Source organism: Antrostomus carolinensis, unplaced genomic scaffold, assembly GCF_000700745.2.
Source record: "Antrostomus carolinensis isolate BGI_N321 unplaced genomic scaffold, ASM70074v2 scaffold3442, whole genome shotgun sequence".
Classification (NCBI taxonomy): Eukaryota; Metazoa; Chordata; class Aves; order Caprimulgiformes; family Caprimulgidae; genus Antrostomus; species Antrostomus carolinensis.
Genome location: NW_010298768.1, coordinates 35132 through 59599, shown reverse-complemented (window position 1 = coordinate 59599; position 24468 = coordinate 35132). Strand labels below are relative to the sequence as shown.

Sequence of the window (24468 nt, the reverse complement as noted above, 5' to 3'; positions counted from 1 at the left end):
AAGTACTCAATTATTATAGACGAGCGGAAACAGGATTTTGTCAAGTCGTGGTGTGTGTAGGTGCTGTATATGGCTCTTGCCCATTGTAGACCCTTACTGTGGTTGAGAGAGAGAGGAAACGGCAGCGTTCCTGGGAACGCTGGGGAAAATGTGTGGGCTTTTGACGGTTTTGCAGACAGTGGTGGGAGAAGTTATTCCATCTTTAGGCATCACCTTTATAAATACAGAATATACAATAGTTTGCATTGCAGAAGCTTGTCAGTAGTAAGCAGAAGTTAATAGGAGAGGAGATGGATTGTGCCCAGTTTGTGGGCCCTCGAGCAATGAGCAAGAGCTGGCATGCTCTTCCCACCACCAGCTCCTGCTGCTGGGGGGGAGAGCCTCAGCCCGTCCCTCGGTTTAAACAGCCTCAGCCTGTCCCTCGGTTTAAACATTTATATTACCTTTCCAATGTTGTTCACAATGTGTGGAAAAGTGCTCAATGATCGGCAGTTTGGGGATCAAGTAGTTCCTATTTGTGTGTATAATGCAATGCTTATCCCTGAAAGTATGGACAGCCTTTAAAGGTGGAGGGCAGGGGGAAACTTGGACCATCCAGATGTGTTATGTTGGGTATCTCTCTTGTGATCTTTCGTCTTTTTTTTTTCCTGACCCTATATTAAAACAAGCTTAAATACATGTAAGCTATGGACTTTCTTAGACACTGGAACAGGTTGCCCAGAGAAGCTGTGGATGCCCCCTCTGTGGACATGTTCCTGGCCAGGCTGGATGAGGCTTTGAGCGACCTGATCTAGTGGAAGGTGTCCCTGCTCATGGCAGGGGGGTTGGAACTAGATGACCTTTAACATCCCTTCCAACCTGTACCATCCTATGATTCTATGAACCTCATACACAGAAAATAGAAGTATTCAGTCTCTTGAATAATGAAGAAGGATGTTTACTTTTTTAATGCTAGCTCTGAAACAGTAATCTATTCAGTCAGAAAAATTGCCAAAAAAGCCTTTCGGTTGTAACAGTATGAGTGAAAATTTTAGACCAGAAGCAACCAGGACAGGTAGAGGCAATTAAAAGCTGGAATTGAGGATGTGGGGTTTTTTTTTCATTTTAGATACAACATGCTGATTATAACACACTGGTTAAGTGCAGATCAGGAAAACTTTCAGGAAGAGTTTCTTTTCGTATACCTTAAAGCTTTAACAAATGTAATAAAGTAAGTCCTGTTGTCCTTAAGGCAAAATAACAATTCACATCAGTATTGATGTGCTTTCTTATAAAATCATGTGACTATTTTGCACTCACAGCATTCAAAATATAGTTTGTTATGAAACTGCAGTTTCCTATGTGGTTTTGCAACACCAGTGACAGTATCAGTAGGTGTTTTGGCCAAGTCATATATGCACATTACGCTAAATCAGATTGATCATGTCAAGTGAATGAAGTTACAGGAGGGATTTATTAAAAATGCCAGTGGGGAACTTCCTGTTTGTTCTACTCTCCTTGTTTCTTTTTAGGGTAGGAATTTGGTGTGAATTGTCTTAGTCGCAGAGTCCCATGAATTAAAAGTACACCTGCTTATTTGCAGGACCTGCTGAAAAACTGATTTGCCTTTCTTTATAGGGTTGCCATCCTTACTGCGAGATAGCATTTGGATGTTGCCATTTGCTTCAGTTCTACAGCAGTGCTTTCTCCTTCCTTAACTGTTTTGCCCTCTAAGGTAAAGAGTTGCAGGGTTCAGTTCTGTGATTCAGCAAGTTTGGTCTAACGACTACTGCTGCAGGAGGGGATGCTTTTACTTTTGTTTCTTTCCTCATGCTGATACTGGCATTCATCTGACTAAATGGCAGGTCAGTTCAGGGAGATAGTTTTGGTGCTCTGCAATGTTTTTGGTAGGGTTCATGCTCTGGGAGTTAGTTCACTGAAATGGTCAGAAGAGGGCCAGAGTCAGCACAAGGGAAGAGGCAGGAACGGGTACTCACAGGTGCTTGATGAAGCCATGGAGTGGTGACCAAGGGTAGAGAAGGACTAGACAGTGTTTAGATTTGCTTAGCCATGTTGCAGAAAACAAGTACTCAGTGGGCTGAAAATAGTTTTTTAGGCAGTTGTTGAGGTTGGAGCATAACTTTTTGTCCCCGTGCATGTTTTCTGTGAGGAAACAATAAGAAAACAGCAGACTAAAAATTGGTTGTGTTATTTCACAGGGTGCTCTTAGGAGTGAAGAACCTCATCAGCACAGGCCCTTAGTCTCTGCTTTAAAGTGTATCTTCCTGTCTTCCCAGAGTTGTTGTAGTGTTCCAAAGTACCTTTCATCAGAGCAGTGATTAATATAATGTAAATAGCATTTTGTGAACAGTTGTTTGCTTCTTGGTGATGCTGTGTGTTTTGATGTTGTAGGTAATATTATCTGGAATCTTAGGTGTAACGACATCGAAGAGGCCAGTGATGCTTTTGGTAAGTATGGATTAAAACTTGTTGTAAGGAGATTTATCAGATCATCCTGATTTAATAGTAATTGGTAAAAACAAAACAAAACAAAAAACACAACAAAAAAACCTTATTTCTCCTTGAAAAAATAGACTATACTGTTGAGTCTATTTTTTTCTAAATTGCGGAATCATAATTATTGAAAGAGGAGTGAAAGCCTGTGAAAGACTGTATTATTTTCTGCACAGATGAAGTCCCTATTAAGGGCAAGGGTGGACCATGTCTGGAAGAAGTAGTAATGTTGTTTACAGAGCACTTTTTGTGTTTCTGTAGACATAAGAAAGCACTGGTTTAGTATAAATAATGTAGCTCTCAGAGGCAGTGCTGTTTAAGCTTCAACAGGGGAGTTGGTTTGAAAGCTTAGCATAGTTGTACTGTGCTAGTGTCTGATAGCAGGTTTCAGAGATAACCTGAATATTGCTGTCTTACAGTAAGTATCCGGTGTTACTGTTTCAAGCACAGTTGATATTACATTGCTCTGAGAGGAGTAAATTGATGTGCAGGGTGTGTAAAGCTGTTTCCATTTGTAAGTGAAATCTGAAGGTGTGTGGCTCACAGTGTCTCAGAGATTGGGTCTGGAAAAAAGTTTTGAAGTGTTGGGTTGTTTTTTTGTTGTGTTTTTTTTGTTTGTTTGGTTGGTTTTTTTGTTTGTTTGTTTGTTTAGGGTTGGTTTTTTTTTTGCCATACAGTCACTTCTGAAGACCTTTTCCAGTTCAAAGCAGTTGTTTTATTTTTATGCAGTATTTATGGTCATCAGTGAGAACTACCGAGGATCAGGTGTTTGAGCTGGGGATGAATTGCTGCTTCTCAGTGGTGTGTTGGTTGGCACAGGCAGAGCAAAGCAAGTTTTTCACTAGTTCTGTGGATGGAAAGAGGAGCTTGGTGTCTGAGGCTCCCAATCTGTAAGAACCATATTTTCATGAAAATAAATGTAAATGCTGTCTGACTCAAAACGCCTGAGGCTTGCACAGTGTTCCCCATTTCTATGCTGCTTGTGTTCTGTGCTGTTTCTACAGCATGTTGTGTCGCTGTAGTTTCCTTGTTTCCTTTTCCTCTTGCTGCTCTTTCACTCTTTCATATTCTCCTTTGTATAAACTCTATGAGCCCTTCCTAGTTTTGCTTAAATATAGAAGAACCAAACTCTTCCTGATCTTTTAATCTATATCAAATGATCTTTGGGAGGGTCGAGTGCTGGAGCAGATTGCCCAGGAATGTCGTGCAGCAGATGGGGAAGTTCTGAGATGAGGTTGATTAAAGCTGAGCAGTGTGCTGTGGTCTCATAGCTGACCCTGCTTTGAGCAGGAGGATACACTAGAGTCTTCCCGAGCTCCCTCACAGCCACACTTATTCTATGATTACGTGATTCTGTGAACCTGTGTCTTTTTTTTTTTCTTACTTGTATGTGTATTTTATAGAAGTCTGATTTTTGAAACCAAGATTAGATCAGACTTGACATTGGGAAACATGTCTTTACTGAGAGGATAGTCAAACCCTGGAATAGGCTTCCTAGAGAGGTAGTCAATGCCCCAAGCCTGCCAGTGTTTATGAGGCATTTGAACAATGCCTTTAATAACATGCTTTAACTTTTGGTCAGCCCTGAAGTGGTCAGGCAGTTGGACTAGGTATTGCAGGTCCCTTCCAACTATTCTATTCTGTTATGTTCTGTTCTCTTCTATTCTACTCTCAAAAAAGGAAATCAGCATTAAACATTTAATGAGGCTAAGGAAATAATGCATTGAACTAGCTATGATCTATCAAGGACAGATTGTTAATTTCTGTGAGTGTATTTATTTTGTTCTAAATTTCTGATATATCTACCCTCTAGTAATTTGAACATTTTCTCTTGGCAGTTTTGAGGAGTTGTATGAGTTGTAAAAGCAGGTTTCCTAAAGAGCTAAGCAATGAGATTCCTTATACAGCCATGGCTTACAGTTACGACATTCATAGCTATAACTATAAAATGCATTTGGGGCTAAAACATTTCCATTTTCCAGCTGTGCCTGCCCTCCCCTTTTTACTCCGTATGCAAGGCCCTTTGCAATTATTTCTTGTAAATACACTTCTAATGGATTCCTACCTGCAGACTTTTGCACCGAATCCCTTTTCCCCTTGCATGCACAGTATTTAGTTGTCTTTATGAAGAGACTTTGGATTGTGCTCAACAGTTAAAGTATAAAGTTTGTAGGATTAAGTGGTCGTTACTCTTTTTCATATATAGTTATGTCCCAGTCTACAAATGCTCTCTTGCTCATAAGGAATGGCCCCTTCTCATATTTTGTTTTATGCAGAGCTGTTTTCAGTCACTCAGTTCAGTTTCATAATTTCTTCAAATTGTGCAAATACCCCTTGGAATTCTTCATATGCATCCAAACATCTTGAAATAGCTTTGTTTTCAGGCCAAGTTGGATAATTATATCTAGGTTTTAATTTATTATGGCATGTACTGAAAGCTCTCAGATGTAGCAGTTAGGCTGTAATTAAGTATACATGGTTGAGCTCCATCATTTAGTCGTCTCCTTTCCAGAGCTGGGTCTTTTTGGTGGCCAAACACTGAACAGCCACTAGCTCACTCTCCTCCCCCTAGCCCCGGAAACAGGGGAGGGAATTGGAGGGGTAAGGGTAAGGAGACTCATAGGTTGAGGTAAGAACAATTTAATAGTTTAAATAAATTAAAACTTAAAATAATAATTATAGTAATAATTGTAATAATAGTAATAAAATAATGGTAATAGTAATAATAAAATATGCAAATGGAATATCCCATTGGCATATCCAAATACCAATTTGAATTACTAATTTTAATATTCCTTACCCCCCCAGCCCTTGCACCTGCAGACTAGCAAAGCACAAAGTCCTTCAAGTTCCAGCAACAGCTGAAAATGTTAGTATGTTATCTGCATTCTTCTCATAACAAATCCCATACTAAAACCAAAACACAGCACTATTATAACTACTGAAAAGAAAATCGGCTCTGTCCCAACTGAAAACCAGGACAGTATTGAACAGAATTTCAGTGACTGGTGAGTGCCACAGAATTTGTCCACAAGAAGGTGCTGGTCCCCAGAGCAGTTTATGGTGGGGTTTGTGCTTAAGAGCACAGTAATGCTGTTTCTTGTGGCTTCCTGGATGATCTTATTTTTGTTTTTAATCGTTAGTTTGCAATACTTAAGGAATTTTATACTACAATTCACATTTATCTTTGCCTCCTTTAAAATACTAATTCTTTCTAAAAGAAACCTAAATGACTCTGATTCAGGATTTCAGGATTCAAAATTTTAATCTCTGAAATCTGCTGGAGTACACTTGTTTGCAGCTTCTTTGCATGGCAGCAGTCTAGCTCCTCCAGTACGAGTGGTATCTTGGCTTACAAAACATTTCCCTCCATCTTCCCCCTTTAGGTGGTGACTTCTCACTGCCTGGCTTTGTTTCTTTGTGAACAGCCAGACTGTCCTATGGCTGCCACTTCAATCTGAGGCCTTGGCCATGGGGAAAAGCAACCCAACTGTTGTGTTTTCTCATGATGTGTTTTCTCCTGGTGCCTGGAGAAAGCACAGGGCTGTGATGTGGTGGGAAAGGAGCTGGAGGTGGGCTGCTGTGTTTCGGTCGCTCACAGTTTTACCCTGGAGGGGAGAAGGGAAGGGAAAGCCATTAGTTACAGCTGTAGTGGACCTTTAGTAGCACCATCTGTGAGAGGAAACCAGTCTTGAAGAGGCATGGCTGTGATAAGGCCTGTTAGTAAATAAAATTGAGAGCTGCATTTGTTGTTTTTTGCCACCCAGGCTGTATTACAGCATGGGAGAGATAGAGTACTGCAGAGCAAAATAAAATTATAATCATATCCCTTGAAGGATGTTCTTGCAAGGGAAGTTGGCCTTCAGCAGTACAGCTGCTGAGAAGCCTTGGGTCTGAAATCTTACTTTGCTTTTAGTTGTCTGAGGCTTTTCTGTTCTGGGTATCAGTTGATCTTGGAAGTCAGCTTGTAATGCTTATGCTCTGAAGCTGATTTTTCTGCCACAGAAGAAGCTTCTCCCTGTGCATGCTCGTCTGAATGTATTTAATGGGGAAAGGGAAACTTTCCCCTCCCCTTCCCCTCAAATTGTTTGGGTATTGACTCTCAACCATTCTAGGCTTGATGTTACTCTCTGCTTTTACAGAAGCTGGTTCCTTCCTCTCTGCTCCTAAACTCTTTCCTTCCATAGGGCTTTACATCTTATTTTTAACTGAAGAAACCTAACCTCTTTCATAAAGTGTATCAATTCCACATTGTTCAATTGATTGTGAATGCATCAAGGGCAATTCACATCTCTGACAGACCGTGCTTGCTACCTTAGCCTCCATCCTTACTTGTGTACCAGTTTGGACTATGCCAACACACTCTAAGTTTATATTGTATTCCCAGCTGTTCATAATCTATCAATTTCTTGATATAGAGGGCAACCCTTCTTTCTCGCCTCGTGAACAGCCTGTAGCCATCGATAGCTGCAATCCAGTCATAGGATTTATCCACCAAGTTTTGGTCATGGCAACTAGGATGTAGCTTTCTATCGGCATGGTGACTTCCAACTCTCCCTCTCTGTTGCCCTTGCTGTGTGCATTGGTGTAGAGGCACTTCAGCTGGGCTGCTGGCCGTGTCACCTGAGAGGAACGCTCCTTAATTCCTTTGAGATACTTCACCGGTGTTTCCCTGTTGGCTTCTATTACCTCAGGAGCTCCTGGCTGATCTCCACAAGACTTCAAGTGTGCTGCGGTGTACCCAGCACATCTCAGGCCAACAGGTTGAGGGCCCTCACTAGCACTCTGTCCCTCAAACCTTGGTGTGGCGTCCCATGGCTTGTCATGGACAAGCCTCATATTATTCCCCCCCCCTTTCAAGTTTAGTTTAAAGTTCTGTCAATCAGCCTCACCAGCTTGTGAGCAAAGACCCTTTTTCCCCATTGAGAAAGGTGCATCCTCTCTGATACCAGCAGGCCTGGCACCCTGTAGACCCTCTCAGTATTGAAAAACCCAAAATTGTGGTGGGGACACCAGCCATGGAGCCATGTATTAATAGACTGGATCTATCTGTTTCTTCCAATGTTCCTGCCCACAACTGAAAGGATAGAGGAAAAAATGACCTGTGCTCCAGATTCCCTCACCAACTGTCCCAAGGCCCCGCAGTCTCTTTTGATTGCCCTTGGACTAGGTGTTGCAGCTTCATCACCACCTACATGGAAGAGCAGTAATGGGTAATAGTCTGAGGGCTATACCAAGCTAGGAAGTTTCTTAGTGGTGTCTTTAACTCTGGCGCCAAAGAGACAGCAGACTTCCCTAAGCAGAGGGTCTGTCCAGCATATTGGACCCTCTGTTCCCCTCAGCAAGGAGTCACCTGTGACAGTAACTTGTCTTTCCTCATGGAGGTGGTTGTGATACTTGGAGTAAGCTTTTCTGACCTTGCAACCCCTCTGGTGTAGATGGACCACCATCCACATCATCCATTGACTGATCTTCCACTTCCAGACCCTCATACCTGTTGTACAGAGGGACCTGGGAAGGTGAGGTGGGCAAGGAAGGGGTTTGCCTGCCACCTCGAGCATGGACGTGTCTCCATTCACTCCTTTTCTTTAAGCTACTGCCTATCTTTGTGGACAACAAGCTGACCATGAGACAGCAAAGTGCCCTTGTAGCAAAGGCAACAAATGGTGTCCTGGGCTGCATTAGGCAGAGACTTGCCAGCAGGTGGAGGCAGGTGATCCATCTCCTCTCCTCAGCACTGGTGCGGCCACACCTAGAGTTCTGGGCTCCCCAGTACAAGAGAGACATGGACATACTGGAGCAAGTCCAGTGAAGGGCCATGAAGATGATGAAAGGACTGTAGCATCTTCCCTATGAGGAAAGGCTGAGAGAGCTGGGGCTGTTCAGCCTGGAGAAGAGAAGGCTCAGGGGGTATCTTCTCCAACTCTGTAAATAGGTGATGGGAGGGAATGAAGAAGAGGGAGCAAGACCCTTCTCAGTAGTGCCCAGTGGCAGAACAAGGGGCTCTGGGCACAACTGAAAAAATAGGAAATTCCATCTGAACGTGAAAGACAACTTTTTTACTGTAAGGATGGTCAAAAACTGGTACAGGTTACCCGGAGGGGTTGTGAAGTATCCATCTGTAGAGACATTAAAAACCCAACTGGACATGGTCTTTGACATCCTGCTGTAGGTGACCCTGCTTGAGCAGGGAATTGAACTAGATGGTCTCAGGAGGTCCCTTCCAACCTCCGTGATTCTGTGAAAATGCTACCAGTGATGGGGCAGAAAGAAAAAGCATTTTTTTCTCTGACAGTAGAGTATGAAGTATTCTCTTGTCCACTCTTGGACGTGTAGTAGCAAATGTTATGGTTCAGATAATGGTAGTGTTTTATTTTTATCTTCTGCCTCTTCCATGGGATTATCTGAATATTAGGTTATGCAGTCAAAAATAGACTGTGTGCTTCATAAAAAGCAGATCAAGATTTCATTTTTATTTGCTTGAATTTATTAGAACACAGATGTAGAAATTATCATCCCTGTTTTGCCTGTTTATAATAATATTACTTTTATTCCTTTTTCTTCTTTGATTGGAACATGTTTCGTCAGAAAAATCTGGGTGATTTTTATGCAAGATTTTATAGACCATTACGTTAGGAGTCTGGATGTTATCTATAACTTTTTATATAGTTGCATACTCAATTGTTTCTACTGCAGCTTATGTATCTTTAAAGGATAAAACTAGTATATGAATTTGCCTCCTTTTTTTAAAAAAAATAAATCTTTCTTGACTTATGACTTTGGCCAAGTAACTTCTTTGCTCGGAAGCTCCATTTCTTCATCAGGAACAAATGTACTTCTTGTTTTCCTTAATATAGTTTCTTGAGATTTGTACTATAAAGATGTTTTATGTTAAAATAGCTTCTATTTCACTTATAAAACTGCCTAATTTCTAGTTGAAAGTGCACTGTGTTGAACACAGATGAAAAAATTTGTATGAGATACTGTGTCTACTCAAAGTAGTTTTAATCACAAAGCATAAGAAATGGTATTGATTCATTTGAGTGCTGAGCAAGGAGTTATTTAAAAAAAATTACTAAATTCTGTGTTTGTACGGAAAAACAAATGGCACTCAGAGTGCTTACTAACATTAAAAACCTCTTATCTGTGGTTTTATGATATTTATAAAGCTAGAAGAAAATACTGTTCTTCTGAATATCGATTGTTCTCAGTATGTCAAACACAAAATAGTTCCAGTCTTCTTCAGAGAAGTACTAATAGCTACTTTAATTATTGTTTGTTTTGAGGTTAAAACCTATCTTATGTGATTATGTTATGGTCAAGCTTCTGTAAAGCCTGCTAATAATGAGATGTTGTAATTTAAGGAATGAGCTTACACAGTAATGCTCTTTGGCTTTTGTCCATTCAGTGGTGATTATTTTTCCTTGAACCTCAGTAAATGGGATCATAATTGGTGCAACAGCTCTGATTTATTTTCGGTCCCACTTCCCAAGTAGCTAATCATGGTACGTCAGCTAAATTAATTTGGAAAGCGATTACTGTCTTTGTGCATATTTAGAAGGTCCTTGTTGCTGGATCTGCTGTAAAGCTATCTGGAGCAGAACTGAACCCATGTCCCTCACAATTTTCTTCTCTTACTCAGCTTTTTGTCATCTCCTGCATTTTTAATTTAGACCGTTTTGATACAAAGGAATCTGAGTAAGCAGATTGTTATGAACAACAATTCTTTTGGACATTAAAGACCTGATACTTGCTTTGTATGATTGAGTGCTTAAAATTTAAGCAAGTCAGAAGAAGAATCTGTTACTTTTATTTGTCTCTAAAGCAGTAGTCATACCCATAGTACTCTCTCCTGAAGTAGAGAAAACTTTTGCACGTATGAATTGGAACAGGAGAAGTTCTTACATGTGTTTAAAATCCATCTCCCAAGTCTTATGTAAGCACAGATTGCAAATTGTAAGGGTGTTTGTGAAAGCAGGACTTAATGTTATCCACTGCTTCTGCGTGTCCTTTTTCAAGTACTGCGTTACTCCTGCCGTTGCTGGTCTTTCAGATGATTTATAAAACTGAAGGTATTGTCTGATTTATGAATGAATGGAGGTGTTCTGATTTTAGTAGCTGTGAGGAAATAAAATTGTGTAACCAAAGTCCCTTAAGTGTCTCTGTTCTCACTACTAGGACATATGTTTTTCATTTATTTGTGCTGCAAAATAGCTTTTTAAATTCCATGCAGAATGAATGTTGTCTTAAGATCTTTCCTCTTCAGGTTTCTGACTCATGTAAATGTGTTGAGAGGTACACTCGGTGGAAAGATATGACATACAGTGAAAGTCAGACAGCTTGCAAATCATACTTTACACTCCAGAAAACCCTTTAGCTGCCTGTACTTTTCAGTATTTGCATGTATTTATATATTGCGCAACCAAGGCAGAATAAGGACAGAGAGAAGACAAAGATGTTTGGACTAACCATCTACTGGGTTAAGATAAGGTACTTTAGGACACTGACATCAGGGGGAGTTTTGAAAAGAAGGGGAGTGTCATTCCCAGCTTCACTTTGGGAGGGGGATTTGCACTGCCGTAGTTTCCTTGAGTTGGGTTCATGGTCCTGTTCCTACTGCTGTTAATTTTGTTTTGCTCTTCCAGGCTAACCTATTTGTTCTGCTGTCTGTCATCTGTGTTCTGCTGAGCCTGGCTGGATTTATATTAGGATGTCAAGGCATTCAGTTTGTGTCCAGTGTATCCAGATGCGATTTGGTGAGCAAATACACTGATTTACATGTATTTCTTCATGGTATGCCATGTAAGCTTGCTGTGCTAGGGTCACAAAATGTGCTAATGTAGAGACAGATGCAAGTAATGCAGCTACAGCACAGTGGCAGGAAAAAGAAAACTCTTTGAATATTTATTTTAATTCATGTATTGCTTCAGGAAAGTTGGTTCCTTAACATGCCAGTAGGTGTATTGTATTGAGTGTCCAAGATTACAAGCACTTTGGCAAACTAGATTCACCCAGTATCAATGTACTGAGGCAGCACTGAGAACTGTTAACATTATTCCAGATGAGATAGTTAAATGTTTCAGGAATTTTGGAGCCCTGTGTGGCTGGAAGTATAGGGTACAGCTGAAAAGCATTATTGAAATCGTAAATTATTCTGTAGAGTGGTTTATGTAGGTGAAAGACCTTTGACACTATGACTCTAGAGAGTTTGACCGCTGAAAAACCAATTATCTCTAGAGACAGAAACATTGAATTTCTGCTTGAAAACTAAGATCACAGAATCACACAGAATCACAGAATGTCAGGGATTGGAAGTGACCTCAAAAGATCATCTAGTCCAATCCCCCTGCCGGAGCAGGAACACCTAACATTACTTTGAAAGTTACAAACAATAGTAGTGTACAGATGTAACTATTACTGATTTGACTGGATTGAAATTACAGTTGTGGGTTTCATTCCATACATAGAGATGCAGAATATACTTATGAATCAACGAAAGCATGTACACTCCATATGCAGAGGCTTACACGTCAGTCAAAGAAAGAATTTCCAGGCTGCTGTGCATTTGAAGGAGCGCGGATACTAAAATTGCTTAGTAATCAGTGCAGCTTTGCTTTGATTACAACTAAGCTGTATTTAAATGTCTTGAGCTTATCAGTAATGCTTCTTTTCAAATAAGAAGTATGTATGATATAGCTTTATAATGCATGAATCATTGTCATACCAAACTGTACAAATTTTATGAGTCTGTATTTCCAGTCTGCCTTATGGTCAGAGGTATAGTTTAACTCATAAGCTCTATATTATGCAGGCAAAAATGTTGCATAAAACAGATAATAAATTAAAAAGTGGAGTTTTGTGGTTTTAAGGTGGATATAGGTGAAAATAAGATTTGTTTCTGCTGTGAAGAATTTCATCTCACTGAGTGCACAGAAGAAGAGACTCTGCTGAAGCTATACCACATGAAGTCGTGCAGCGCTGCTCACCTTCTTCTCAAGGTACTTTGCGCACACTGCTTAACTGCTTTTGGACTCAGTATTCTTTAAGGGCTTTTCTAACCAAAATGATTCTGTTCTATGACTGCTTTGATAATGTCCACACTTGTCCACCGTGTCTTCTACACTGGTCAGAAGCTATTCTGTAACAAGAAAGCTGTTACAGAAGCTGTTCTGTAACAATTTCCACCCCCTGCCCATCTCTGGGTTTTGACCAGTGTGTTGCTGATCCAATATGCAGTTCTGGTCCTTTCTGTGTTTTATGCAACCAAAACTACAGTTGAATTCAGACAAGATTGCATGGGTAAATATGGTGTAAATTTTAACTAGTGATTTGATGCCTTCACTGATCTTTTGATCTTCTCAGCCTTTCTTGGATTACAAACTACTAAAATACAACTTCCAAATGGCATAATCTTCAAATATAAAATTGCTTTAACATTTCTTTGATTGTGATGACCTCATGTCTGGATTTCCCACAGAAAAGTTAAGAGGAAGGTTATGATTCTTGGATGGACTATAAATCACATCTGAGCAGTATTAAACCCTTCTGTATCTCTGTATTAGGACACATAATAGGGCAAAACAAGCTTTTGCAAATTACTCTAATCTTAGAGATAACCTGTCTTGAAGATTTCATCACATGTGTGCCTAAGAAGTAAATGTCATGGCCATCCTTGTGTTTTCTGTGTTTGTTTTTTGTTTAGTTTATTATTATTATTATTATTTTAACATTTACAAATACCTTCATTTAATCTTTTATTTTCCATAATCTTCATGTTCTTCAGAAAGTTCTCTTTGCTCTTTGTGCCCTGAATGCTCTCACCACTACAGTTTGCATGGTAGCAGCTGCCCTGTGTTACTTACAGATTTTTGCAAGAAGATCCTGCATAGTAAGTGAGTGCAGGCATCGCCTGCTATAAACACTGGTACTAACAGTATTACTGATTATACAGTTCAGCAATTTTTTTTGTATCTCAGATGGTTTTTAACAGAACTTTCATTTGATTAGGATGAATCTCAGCTTGAAGACCATGATCGCATTTTGGATCCTGATGATTTTGTCCCACCTGCGCCACCTCCCTCCTATTTTGCGACTTTTAATCCTTGTACTCCACAAAGAAGTCGCAGGTAAACCTCTATGCTCTCTTCCTTTCTTTTAGTGTCTTTGGAAACACTGCATAATCTGCATATATATATATATATTTTTTTTAAGACCATTTTCTCTGCTGTTAACTGAAGAAGGTTGGTACTTTAGGGGGGGAAAAAAAAAGGAGGAAAAAAACTGTTCAGTTAGGAGGCAGCATTAATACATTGTGAGTGAGAAGTATTCTGTGGCTTTCAGTTTAGATTCTGTAAGAACTGTTTCTGTGTAAGAGAAATATGGCAGTTTCAGACAGATGAAGATGGTTAGGGTGCTGTCTGGGGTGGGTTGTAGCAGTGACAGAAAGGCAGGCGCAGCCACTTGGCAAGGCTTCCTCCAGGGAGACCCCCGAGGGGTGGCCTGGACGTGGTCACTCCCCTCCTCCCTCTGCAGCAGTTCAGGCTGACTGAAGGGTGTGTTCTGACTGTACTGCCAGGCTGGGTGATCTCCTGCCTTCTCTCAGGGTACTGGGGTGTGAGCAGGCAGGCAGGGTTTGCACCTGGTGATGTTGCTGGGCTTTTCTGCAGTGGCAGCTGGGGATGGAGGAGGAGTGAGAGCCAACATGGCAGGTTGAGGTCATGTGTCGGAAAGAAAAGGAGGATGGTCACAAGTCACTGTAACCTCTTCCCTCTGCTTTTTTTTTTTTTAATTCATTACTGGAAAGGTGAGGGAAGAAGGATGTATTTTATTTTATAATATTTTATTAAAATATTTATTATTTAATATTAATATTAATATAATTATTAAAAGGTTTTATTATTTTATAGCTGTATGAATTTTCTTGTGAGTAAGAGGAAATGTGCAGAAAATTTTTATGTTGCAGAAGGTGGCCTTCTTTGGTATAATTAGTCTTATGAAACTTATGAATGTAAAGTTGCTGGATTTTTTTTCTTTTGTGTGTTGTTTTGAAAAAGAATAGGGCTAAAATTCCTGTAGCTTGACCATTAAGCATCAGCTCTGTTGTTTTGCTGTACTAGGACTTACTAGTGTCTATATTTCTTGCAATTCAGTAGTGATTTGTGGGTTTTGTTTTCCTTCATTCTGTTAGTAGCTATACACACTTCACAGTAACTTGCAAGTTAGCTTTTTTTATTAGTGACTCAGATGGGTCTGCACTATTCTGCTGTGAACACAAAATGTTTATACATAAAATACCATGATGCTCAAGCAGACTGTATTACTCTACTCCTGTTTTTTGCAGTGTGGAGGGCTCCTTAGTTTATTTCATTATTTCATCAGGAGCAGTGTGAATGATTTTTGAGACTCCGTGGTCTTTGCAGAGGTAATTACAGATCTTGGGATTATCTAGAAAATGGTAACACAGCACAGGAATAGCTTTTAGAATGAAAAAATAATCTAAAATGTCCAAGACCAGGGCTGAATTCCAAACATTGCTAAAAACCTCCTATGTGAGTCTTGGTACAAGCTGGTTATGAGAACAGAGTGGTGCACTCAGTGATCTCTTTGGAAGATTAGGTATTTATTGAAATATGCTTGTCACAGTTCCCCTGCTTTAAAATGGGGCTGTCATTCTTTGTCTGGCATGTAATTCTAGATGGGTATCTCCTTCCCAGCAGCAGCATTTCTCTTTGTCTATTTTCAGCACATTAGGGGCTCCTGAACAATATTTAAGGCTTCTACAGTCTTACGTTGGGTAGCTGCCTTGCCTGTGACTGTGTAAAAAACTTGTTGATAATAACATTTATGTGATGGTGACATCTTTCCGAAGTCAGGCTCTGTGTTACAGAGTGCTCATGGCAGTTATGCAGCAGTGCAGAAGTTAAAGCAACAGACAGGCTTAATTTCCGTTCTTGGCAGAGGAGGAAGCATGACTCACCCCCGGCCGGATCCAGGGTGTCCAGCAGAGCGGCTGGACTGGGGCCTGGCCTTTCGTCGCTCAGCTTCCTCGCACTTCTCCCTCCCCTCCCTGCCTGCTCTGTACCCTGAACGCTATGCTGCATCTGTGACCTGGCTTTCTGTGCCAAGCTCCCACGGATCCCGCATCCAAACCCTTTGTGCGAAAGAGGGGGTGACAGGAACCGCATCCAGGGTGGCGAGCCACCACCTGCAAGCTGTACCTGGGGCAACTCCAAAACAGATGCATCCCTCTGAGAAAGGAAACGCTGTGGTGATCAAAACATGTGCCAAGGACATGTTTGGAACCACTAGCCGTTCTCCCCGAACCCTTTAAATTGTAGAGCCGGAGGCATTGCTAGCAAAGCCAGTTAGTTGGTTTGTTCATTTGTTCATGGGAAAGCATTTGTCTTATTTAGTGGTAGACAAAGCAAACTAGCATTACAAATGTCTGGTCAACTCCTACCTCTAATCTTGTTATTCCATAAATAAGGAAATAGCAATTAAGTTATTTTTCAGGATTGGCGCAACAACATTAGCAGTTACAGCTGAGTTCCCATATGAAGAATAAAATACAAAGTGTTATAAGGCATGTGAATTTAAGGGAAGAGGTGATCCATGTGGGGCAGCAAACCAATTGCATGGGGTCTAACAATCTACCCCAGTCCAGTTTAAAGTACCGTTTGTGGACTAGAGGCATTTGCAAATGCGAATCTGCTTATCCAAGTCATGTATTCTCAAATTCATTGTGAGTCTCAGATTGGACCCACATGCTTCTGACAGTTGTTTCCTAGCCACTGAATGTGTTACTGCTTTTGGAACACTAAAGGTTCGAGGAGGCCAAAGCTGTGACGCTGTTGTTCAGCAGAGGTATGAGTACAGAAGGTGGGCAAGAGGTGGCCAAGGATGCACCTTCCCCCACCAGTGTCCTGCTTAGCTGGTACAGAGCCTCCCCAGGATCTAGAGCACTCTCTTGGCAGTGGGGTTCCCTGAAAAGCTTTGACTCCTATTGCCTACCTTTCTGTATCATCACTTCAAGAAGCTGCTGGCTTTTTCACTAACAAAAGAATTCACCTTGGTTACATAAAAAGGGAGAGTGGAAATTAAGAAATTAAGAACAGATGGACAAATGTGTGTAACCTGGAAATTAAGGGACTCAAGGAAATGCTTTTCTAGTTGCATGTTCTGTAATAAGTTTTAACATGATATAATTCTTGGATGCAATATTAATTTTCAAGGCAGAAAAGCTTTTTCACTGTGAGGGTAACAGAGCACTGGAACAGGCTGCCCAGGGAGGTTGTGGAGTCTCCTTCTTTGGAGTCATTCAAGACCCACCTGGACGCCTTCCTGTGTGATCTCATTTAGGTTCCTGCTCTGGCAGGGGCATTGGACTAGATGATCTTTCGAGGTCCCTTCCAATCCCTGACATTCTGTGATTCTGTGATTCTGTGAAGGTGTGACTGAGCTGGATAGGCCCTATGAGACATGTTTGAAAACAAAACTAACGTTCAAGAAGTATATAATTTTGTGGCCTACATTGAATGTAAGCTCAGCACGAACATACTGGAAGAATGTGAAGAAGTAATGTCAATGCTGCATCAATCTTCATCATACTCCAGAATTATTCTGAAGCTTTTAGGGGAAGATGAACTAGGCTGAAATTAAAAACTATTTTAAAATGTTGTATTATTTCCCCTATTTTTAAGATTAAAAAAGCAATGACCAGTTATCAAAATCTTTTCTTTCTTTTCCTCAAATTTCTCCATGCATTAGCTCCATTACATTCACAGGAGCCTTTCACAAAATGTGCCCTAGTTCTCTTTTTGGAAGTTTTATTCTTTTCCTCTGTAAGCAGCCTTACATAGGTATTTGTGTTCACTATGCCCTTTCCTCTAAGCTTACCAGAAAATAATTTTCACAGTCATCTGTGTTCCCTCCAGCCAGTGTGCTGAGAAACCCTAAACTCTGGGAGGAAGGACTTGCTCTTCTGTGACATTTCTTCGTAGAGAGTTCCCATCCCCTAGTGATAGCTGTAAGCTATCTGGACATGGGTCCAGAAAGCAAAACACATGGACTTCTGTGTGTTGCTTGAAGGTCCTGCTCAGTACCAAATCTGCAATTTAAAATGTAATAAAAAGCAGGAAAAAATTGTGAAGCTTTGATTGGGTGGGGAAGGTTCCCTTGGCAGCTCTGCTGTTGACCACTGTGCTTTGTTCCAGTGTTAATAGGGTAATGTAAACTAAACTGTTACCAAAACTGGCATTTGCCAAATGGAGTTTCTCGAGGCACTGTTCTGATTTCTTCCTTCTCAGAGCTCCCTTCTAAGAAGAAGATGATACAGCAAAAGGTCTTTGGGATTTCTGCTGTATTTAAGGTTTCAGAGAGCTCTTTGAAAACTGAGAAGTAAGGTTAGCCATGAGGTACATTTGCCCTATACAAACCTTTGTGAATTGATCAACTATAATATCCTTAGTCAGGCATCGTCAAAAAAAATAGCCTTTGAGTTTGCCTTTTTCTGTGCAGCTGTACCTGAACATAAAACATGAGAACAGAAGTATCTTGAATTTCAGTTACAAGTAAGAATTTAGTAGCTCACAAAAATCCAAGCTAGTCTGTTGTGTTTTGAGTGACCACCTGTATTTGAATCTCTTGAAACAAAACTGAATCTCTGTGAAGTAAAACTGAAATGGGTTTGTAGGCGCAGCACTGCCTGAAGACGTTCTGGGAAAATCCCTTGCAGCTCTTGGCAAGTTCATTAGCTGTGGCTGAGATCCAAAAATCTGAGCTGGCACAGGAAAGCCAGTGGAGTCTGGTAGTGGATGATGTTTTTCTGCAGCTGGAAAGTCGTACCAACAGCTCGGTGTTGTTTGTTGCAGGATGCTTGGCTCTGAAGTGATTCCATTGCCCCATATTTATGGAGCACGAATCAAAGGCATTGAAGTGTTCTGCCCTCTGGATCCACCTCCTCCTTATGAAGCTACGCAGAGCCAGAACAGCTCTGAGCAGGTATGGCCCATGGGAGTTTAAACTGTAACTTGTTTTTCTGCTGTAAAGGTAAGGCTGCACTGGGGCACAGTAAACATAAGTCAGGTATCTTTTAATTTCAGAACAGCAGGAGAATACATTTGGTTAACAAATGTGGCTTGTTGTAAATTTCTCTGAAGATCACTTACCTGTAGAGTTGAAAGGTTTTCCCCAGCTGGAAAACTCTGTCCAAGCATGGGAGAAGGAGCAAAATACATTATGGAGCATACTTGTTGCTGGTTATTCTAGAGTGCCCCTGTGCTGCCTCTTTGCTTTGCTTCCCTTCCACACCTGTACTCCTCCCATATGGGACTAGGTCAGGGTTTTGCTATGCTCACTGATCCCTTTTCACTGGTGTTTTCAGAAGGCAGGTGCTTTTTCCCCAGAAAATATTCAACAGGATAAAATTGTCTGACCTGGATGATGAACATTAATTTTAGATACTCACTAGTCTTGGTTTTGCAGTGGAATTAAACACACATCCCATAGTCACTGTACAGTTAAGCAAAAGTGTTCACTTTCTAAGGTGGATGTTGCAGTTCTTGGAAAGTACCAGAAAACAGATGGTAGCTTGGGATTTTTCAACTTTTCTATTTTATTCCAGGAAGGTGCAGTACAAATAGATGTCGTGGAAGTTGTTGAATGGGGGGAAGCAAGTGACAGGCAGACCTCTCAAGGTAAAATGTACATTTTAAAATTTGTTCTAGAACAGTTCTACCCAATCCGGATGACTTAATGTAGCAGCAGCATTATTGTTTCTTTGAAAGACAGCCACCATATCGCAAGCTAGAGACAGAGAATCATGATTGTTTCGGGCAGAAAGAACAGGGATTAATGTTTAAAATATGTAAAAAGTTGTGTGGAGGTTTAACCCACAGTAGGACCATGTGGTCCTGCACTCACTCCCCCCACCCAGTGAGATGGGAAGGGAATCACAACAAAGGGGGCACAGATTAGGATGAGGACAGGGAGGGCTCGCTCACCAGTTATGGTCATGGGCAAAACAGACTCACCTTGGGGAAGAAACATCAATTTAATTCGTTGCCATTCATCTGAGTAGGGCAGTGAGACATAACAACCACATCTTACAACACCTTCCCCCCACCCCTCCCTTCTTCCTGGGCTCAAATCACTTTTGCTCCTGATTTCTCTACCTTCCCCCCCTGCAGCAGCACAGGGGGCAGGGAATGGGGGTTCGTTCAGTTCACCTCTACTACTCTTCGTGGCATGAAAGTCCAGGAACAGGATGTTCCAAAGCAAGCTTCCCATGGAGTCACGGACCTCTTTGTGCTCAGCTCCCAGCTCCAGCATGGGGACATCCACAGGCTGCAGACTCACCACCCACTCTGGGGGTCCACCCCGGCTCTGGCAGCGAATGACTCTGGGATCTCAATTTCGTCACACTTGCCCTCAGGCTCAGCTTTCCTGCTCCAGTGTGGAGTCCTCCGTGGCCTACACATGGGTCTCTGCTCCGCCGTTGAACCTCCATGGGCTGCAGGGGTCTCCTTTACCTTCTCCTACTCCATGCAGTTGAACTGGGTGTCTGAGGTTCTTTGTCCTTCCCCTCCTCCTCCTCCCTCCTGGCAATGCAGCTCTCTCTTTGTTTAGGCCTATGGTCTTTTGTTCAGGTCAATGGCCTCTTCTCCAGGTTCTCTCCACCTTCTTCTTTTCAGGACAGTCCTTCCCTTCACAAATATGATTCTCAGAGGCATTTCTCTAATGCTCATTGGCTCAGCCTGGGCTGGGAGGTCTGCCTTGGAGCCAGGGGAGCTTTTATGAAGCTTCTCACAAGGTGGCCCCTTCCCCCACTACCAAAAACATCTCTCCTCCAACCCCAACACAAGTTGTTTGCTCTTCAGATACAAAAAGAAAGATATATTTTCTTCTTTGTCATCTACAAGTTAATTATTGACTCTACATCCATACCTTGTAAGAAATGACGTCCAGCTCCAGTGCTTCCATTTGTTTTGTATACGTGATGTTGCCTGTTGACATTTTGTTGCCAATGAAAATAGCAAAAGGATAAAATAATGCCATACTGTGTTGAGGTAATGTGGGAATTACTTTATTATTGACCCTGCAACAGAAGAATTACTAAATAGTTTCTGCATTCTGGTATAGGACATAGCTAGACTATGCATAGAGGCCACATCAGGCTTTGCTCAGCGTTGTTTTAGAAACCCATGGAAATGGTTTGAAGTTGTTTTCAGCCTCATCTTTGTGGTGGGGTACACTTGTGGTTAAACATTACTGGCTCCCCGGTAGGTCACAGGCAGCTTTTCCAGTACAGCCCCGGTGCAAATCTGTTCTACTTTTCATTTGAACTTGCCATTACGTGGCAGATTGTCTTTGTGCAACAGATAGCTATGTGCCTATCTGCACCATGTTCACACCACAAGAGTACAGAGAGTAAAGACACTTGGCAGGAGGAGGGGGCAGGTAGGAAAGCTCCAAATCTTTCACCTGACTTGGGCTTCTCTTCTGGTAGTCTGCCTCACAAGCTGCAAAAACCTTTGGTGTGAAGTTTTTCAGTTGAAACTGGCCCTACTAAGTGCTGGGGAAAAAAAATGTTTACATAAAACCATACTTTAACCAAATAACAAGTCTTTCAAAGTTCCCTTATGGTCTGGCAATCTCCTTGAAACCTCTGAAAACAAGCACTTCGATGCTTTCGATATCTCATCAGTTGTGATAACCAGAAAGAAATCCAGAAGAGGTGTAGCAAAAAGTTTAATTCTCAAGGACTTCTTATTGATAAAACTGCTGTTGCTTTCTCTGGGCACTTTAAGCACAAACAAGTAAAAGATATCAAACATAAGAACAGGTTGCAGAACAGGTTGCCCAGAGAGGTGGTAGAAGCCCCATCCTTCGAAACATCCAAGCTCAGGTTGGATGGGGCTCTGAGCAACCTGTTCTGGTGGAAGGTGTCCCTGTGTATTGCAGGGGGGTTGGACTAGATGGCCTTTAAAGGTCCCTTCCAACCCAAACCATCCTATGATGAGGCTGCATTGTGACTACTTAAAGTTATGAGAATGGAGAACAGGAAAAGAATGCTATAGAAAATGCAACTGCTGTGAAGGAGAGTCAGGAAAGTTGTTTTCTTTAAAATAAAAAAGCTATGATGAGGCATTGTTTGAGGTATTGTTTGCATTTAAAAACTTCCTTTGCAACAAGCAGACCTGAGTACGTGTGATAAATAGTACCTTTCTCCCCATCTTTTTAACTAGTTTGTCCATCTTCCCTCTCTGCCCTTTTTTTTTTTCTTTTCTTTTAATGGGAAAGCCTGTAAAGAGAGTGAGCAGCTGTCTGGGGCTGAGCCACAGCAGGAGGGAGATACAAAATAAGGGGATATGCTGGAATCATGGCAGAGGGTTAACTCCATGGGCTGTCTCAGCTGGTGTAGAGTAACAGTCTATAAATAAAAGCTGAACTTCTGGTTGATGCCGGCAGTCTGTAGTGCCAGGGCATTTGTGTACGATGCCATAATGCCCTTGGCATCATCAGGACTAATTGACTGAGTGTAGCTCCCGATGGAAGTTAAAGCTATGCACCACTCTGGCAGCATAACTGGGGAGTCCTGGCTGCTGGCTGCAGGAGGTGCTGTAAGCTTCTCTGTGCCAGCTAAAATGCTCTTACTGATGTCAAAAGCACTCCCATCAAGCAAAATGGGACTTTCCCTGATGACTGTAGTAGGAAGACAAGCAGCCTTCTACTGATGGCTGGCGATGCTTGGCAGCTGCTCTATATCATCATATATGCATTTCCAGTACACAGCAGCTTAAGCCAGTTATCTCTCTGACATCTGAAAAATTAATATTACAAAGAATTATCATAAGAATGTGAAATTGGTTCATTCATCTGTCTAATAATTAAAACAAGAACTTCTCCAAAGTACGAGCAGCACCATACCTCACGAACTGACTGCTAGCACAACTCCACTGGTATTAAAAAGTCTGCGTTGGTGATAGATTCTTTAATCCTGCCTGATTCTTGGTCTGACATGCTTTATTGCTGGGTCCTACATCCTGACTTTCCAGGCTGGTATCTGCTTTATATAGTCTGTGTCACTGTTTCTTCTCTTTAGAGATTTTAGGTTGCATTTGTGTAGGAAATAAGGTGCTATGCTTAACAAGTACAAATCATCCAAGCGTTAATTTTCTCGAATGCGCCAGTCACTGGCACATTTCTGTTAGAGTAGCACTACAAACATTTGCCATGTTCTGGATTAAAGACTGTTTACATTAATTTGTTTTTTTGGTCTTGCATGAGCAAGAACATTATTTTCTATAATGTGCCAGGTGCCATCAGAGGGAGGTGCAGAACCAAGCTTGGTGAGAATATGTATACATAGCTTCATCCTGTCCTGTTCAGTAAAAGGCAGTTGTGGGAACCACAGCGTATAATTTCACCCTAAGAAAAAGGAGGGATGTTGATTAATTGGAAAGATGAAACTTATCACAACAATTCAGGAAAATCTTTATTTTAATAAAGAACTTAATGAAACAAGATTTTTAATTCCCTGTAGGGACTGGTTACTGATTTACAAGCTACCTAATTACAAACATCGACTGACCCCTGTGACCTTATGCTGCCATATCTTAGTACAATTGCTTATATGCAGGAGTATTTCAGGCTCTGTGAGATTTAGTGTTCCCTCCAAGAAAGCTGTAATTCCCTTCTCTCTGTTCAGGTTGTTTAAGGTGAGGTTTATACTAGGCAAAGCTGTATTTCTGTGCTACTCCAGTTGCATAAGGCTGAACAGGTTTCTGCAAATGTTGAAGCAGGCTTTAAACGAGCGTTACTGGTGAGTGTGGGTATATGCACACACACATGCAACTCTAGGCTGCTGAGTCCAGTCATTACGGATTTGCGGAGGAGGGCACAAAAAGTCAGTAATAATCTCTAATGATGTCTTCTACAGATCTGCTTTGTTCTGGTAACTTTTCCTTCACCTTTACTATTCCTAATTACTCAGATGAAGAAATGCCTGAGTCTTCCAGCAGAGTGAGCCTTTCACCTTCAAATGCAAGCCTGGTGCCTGCAGAAGGAGCAGGAAGGAGGGCCTTGCATCCCTTGCTGAAACGGTCTAAAAGTGACCCTGTGCTGCACTGCCGGTTGCTGCAAGGTGACTTGGTTTTCTCTATCTGTGCTTATGTAATGAGTCCTTAAAAGAACATTTGTCAGAAGGTTAGTACATTGAACCTAGTACCGTCAGAAATCAGCTACAGTCTCCCAACAGAGTACCTACATTACAGCAGTTTGTGCTCTGCCAAATCTTTTCCAGCCCACACATTAATGCTCTTTAGGCTTTCACATCTAGGAGCATGGTCTGTAATAGGCATTGCTATTTTGGGGAGGAGGGAGGGATGGTGGAAGATGAGGAGGAGGGAGCACATAGGATTTCTTAGTGTATTTGTACACTGGCATCTTAAAAGCTGGCAAGGGCGGTTGTCAATGTGAGCAATTTAATTATTAGCTTGGCTATTTGGTATTAGCCTACAAATTTGCACCTCTTTCCTTGCTCCTCATAGTATCAAAAAACCCCAAAACTCCATGGTGGAGAGCCGATGAAGTCTGTCACAGTTACTTTGGTGTCTGTGGTCAAATTCAGTTGTTGTGGGAAAACTGATATTGTGACTGCAGAGTACATGATTCTGTTGATAGTCTTAAAAAGCCACTAGTCAAGAGTCTTGCAGTTTTTCTTAGAGGATATTAGTACCCCCATAGTAGCTGCTGATAAATATTAGCACTCACAAAATCTAAGGAAGGAGGGGGCATGTTAGTAACCATTTATTTTGAATATTGGGAGCACGCCTATGTGGATTACACTTACTATTTTGTGCAATGCTTTTATGTCTCTGCTACATCATGTGTTTTCTCTTTTCTTCCTATCAACTTCCACCACAGCAGCCCAGAGAATCTGCTGCTGAAGGAATAGTTACACAACACAGAGCACAC

General features: G+C 41.4%; 1 protein-coding gene across 1 annotated transcript in view; it reads left to right on the top strand.

The window, feature by feature from the left end:
* Window positions 1-2391: 2391 nt before the first annotated feature.
* Window positions 2392-24468, top strand: part of ENTREP1 (endosomal transmembrane epsin interactor 1) — a gene marked incomplete at its 5' end in the record, with an annotated part of 24584 nt that continues 2507 nt past the window's right edge. Inside the window, 8 exons of the mRNA XM_010162540.1 lie at window positions 2392-2448; window positions 11139-11249; window positions 12363-12491; window positions 13277-13381; window positions 13501-13619; window positions 18363-18492; window positions 19115-19187; window positions 23486-23635. Coding sequence (XP_010160842.1) covers window positions 2392-2448; window positions 11139-11249; window positions 12363-12491; window positions 13277-13381; window positions 13501-13619; window positions 18363-18492; window positions 19115-19187; window positions 23486-23635 — 874 coding nt within the window. The remainder of the gene's footprint in view (window positions 2449-11138; window positions 11250-12362; window positions 12492-13276; window positions 13382-13500; window positions 13620-18362; window positions 18493-19114; window positions 19188-23485; window positions 23636-24468) is intronic.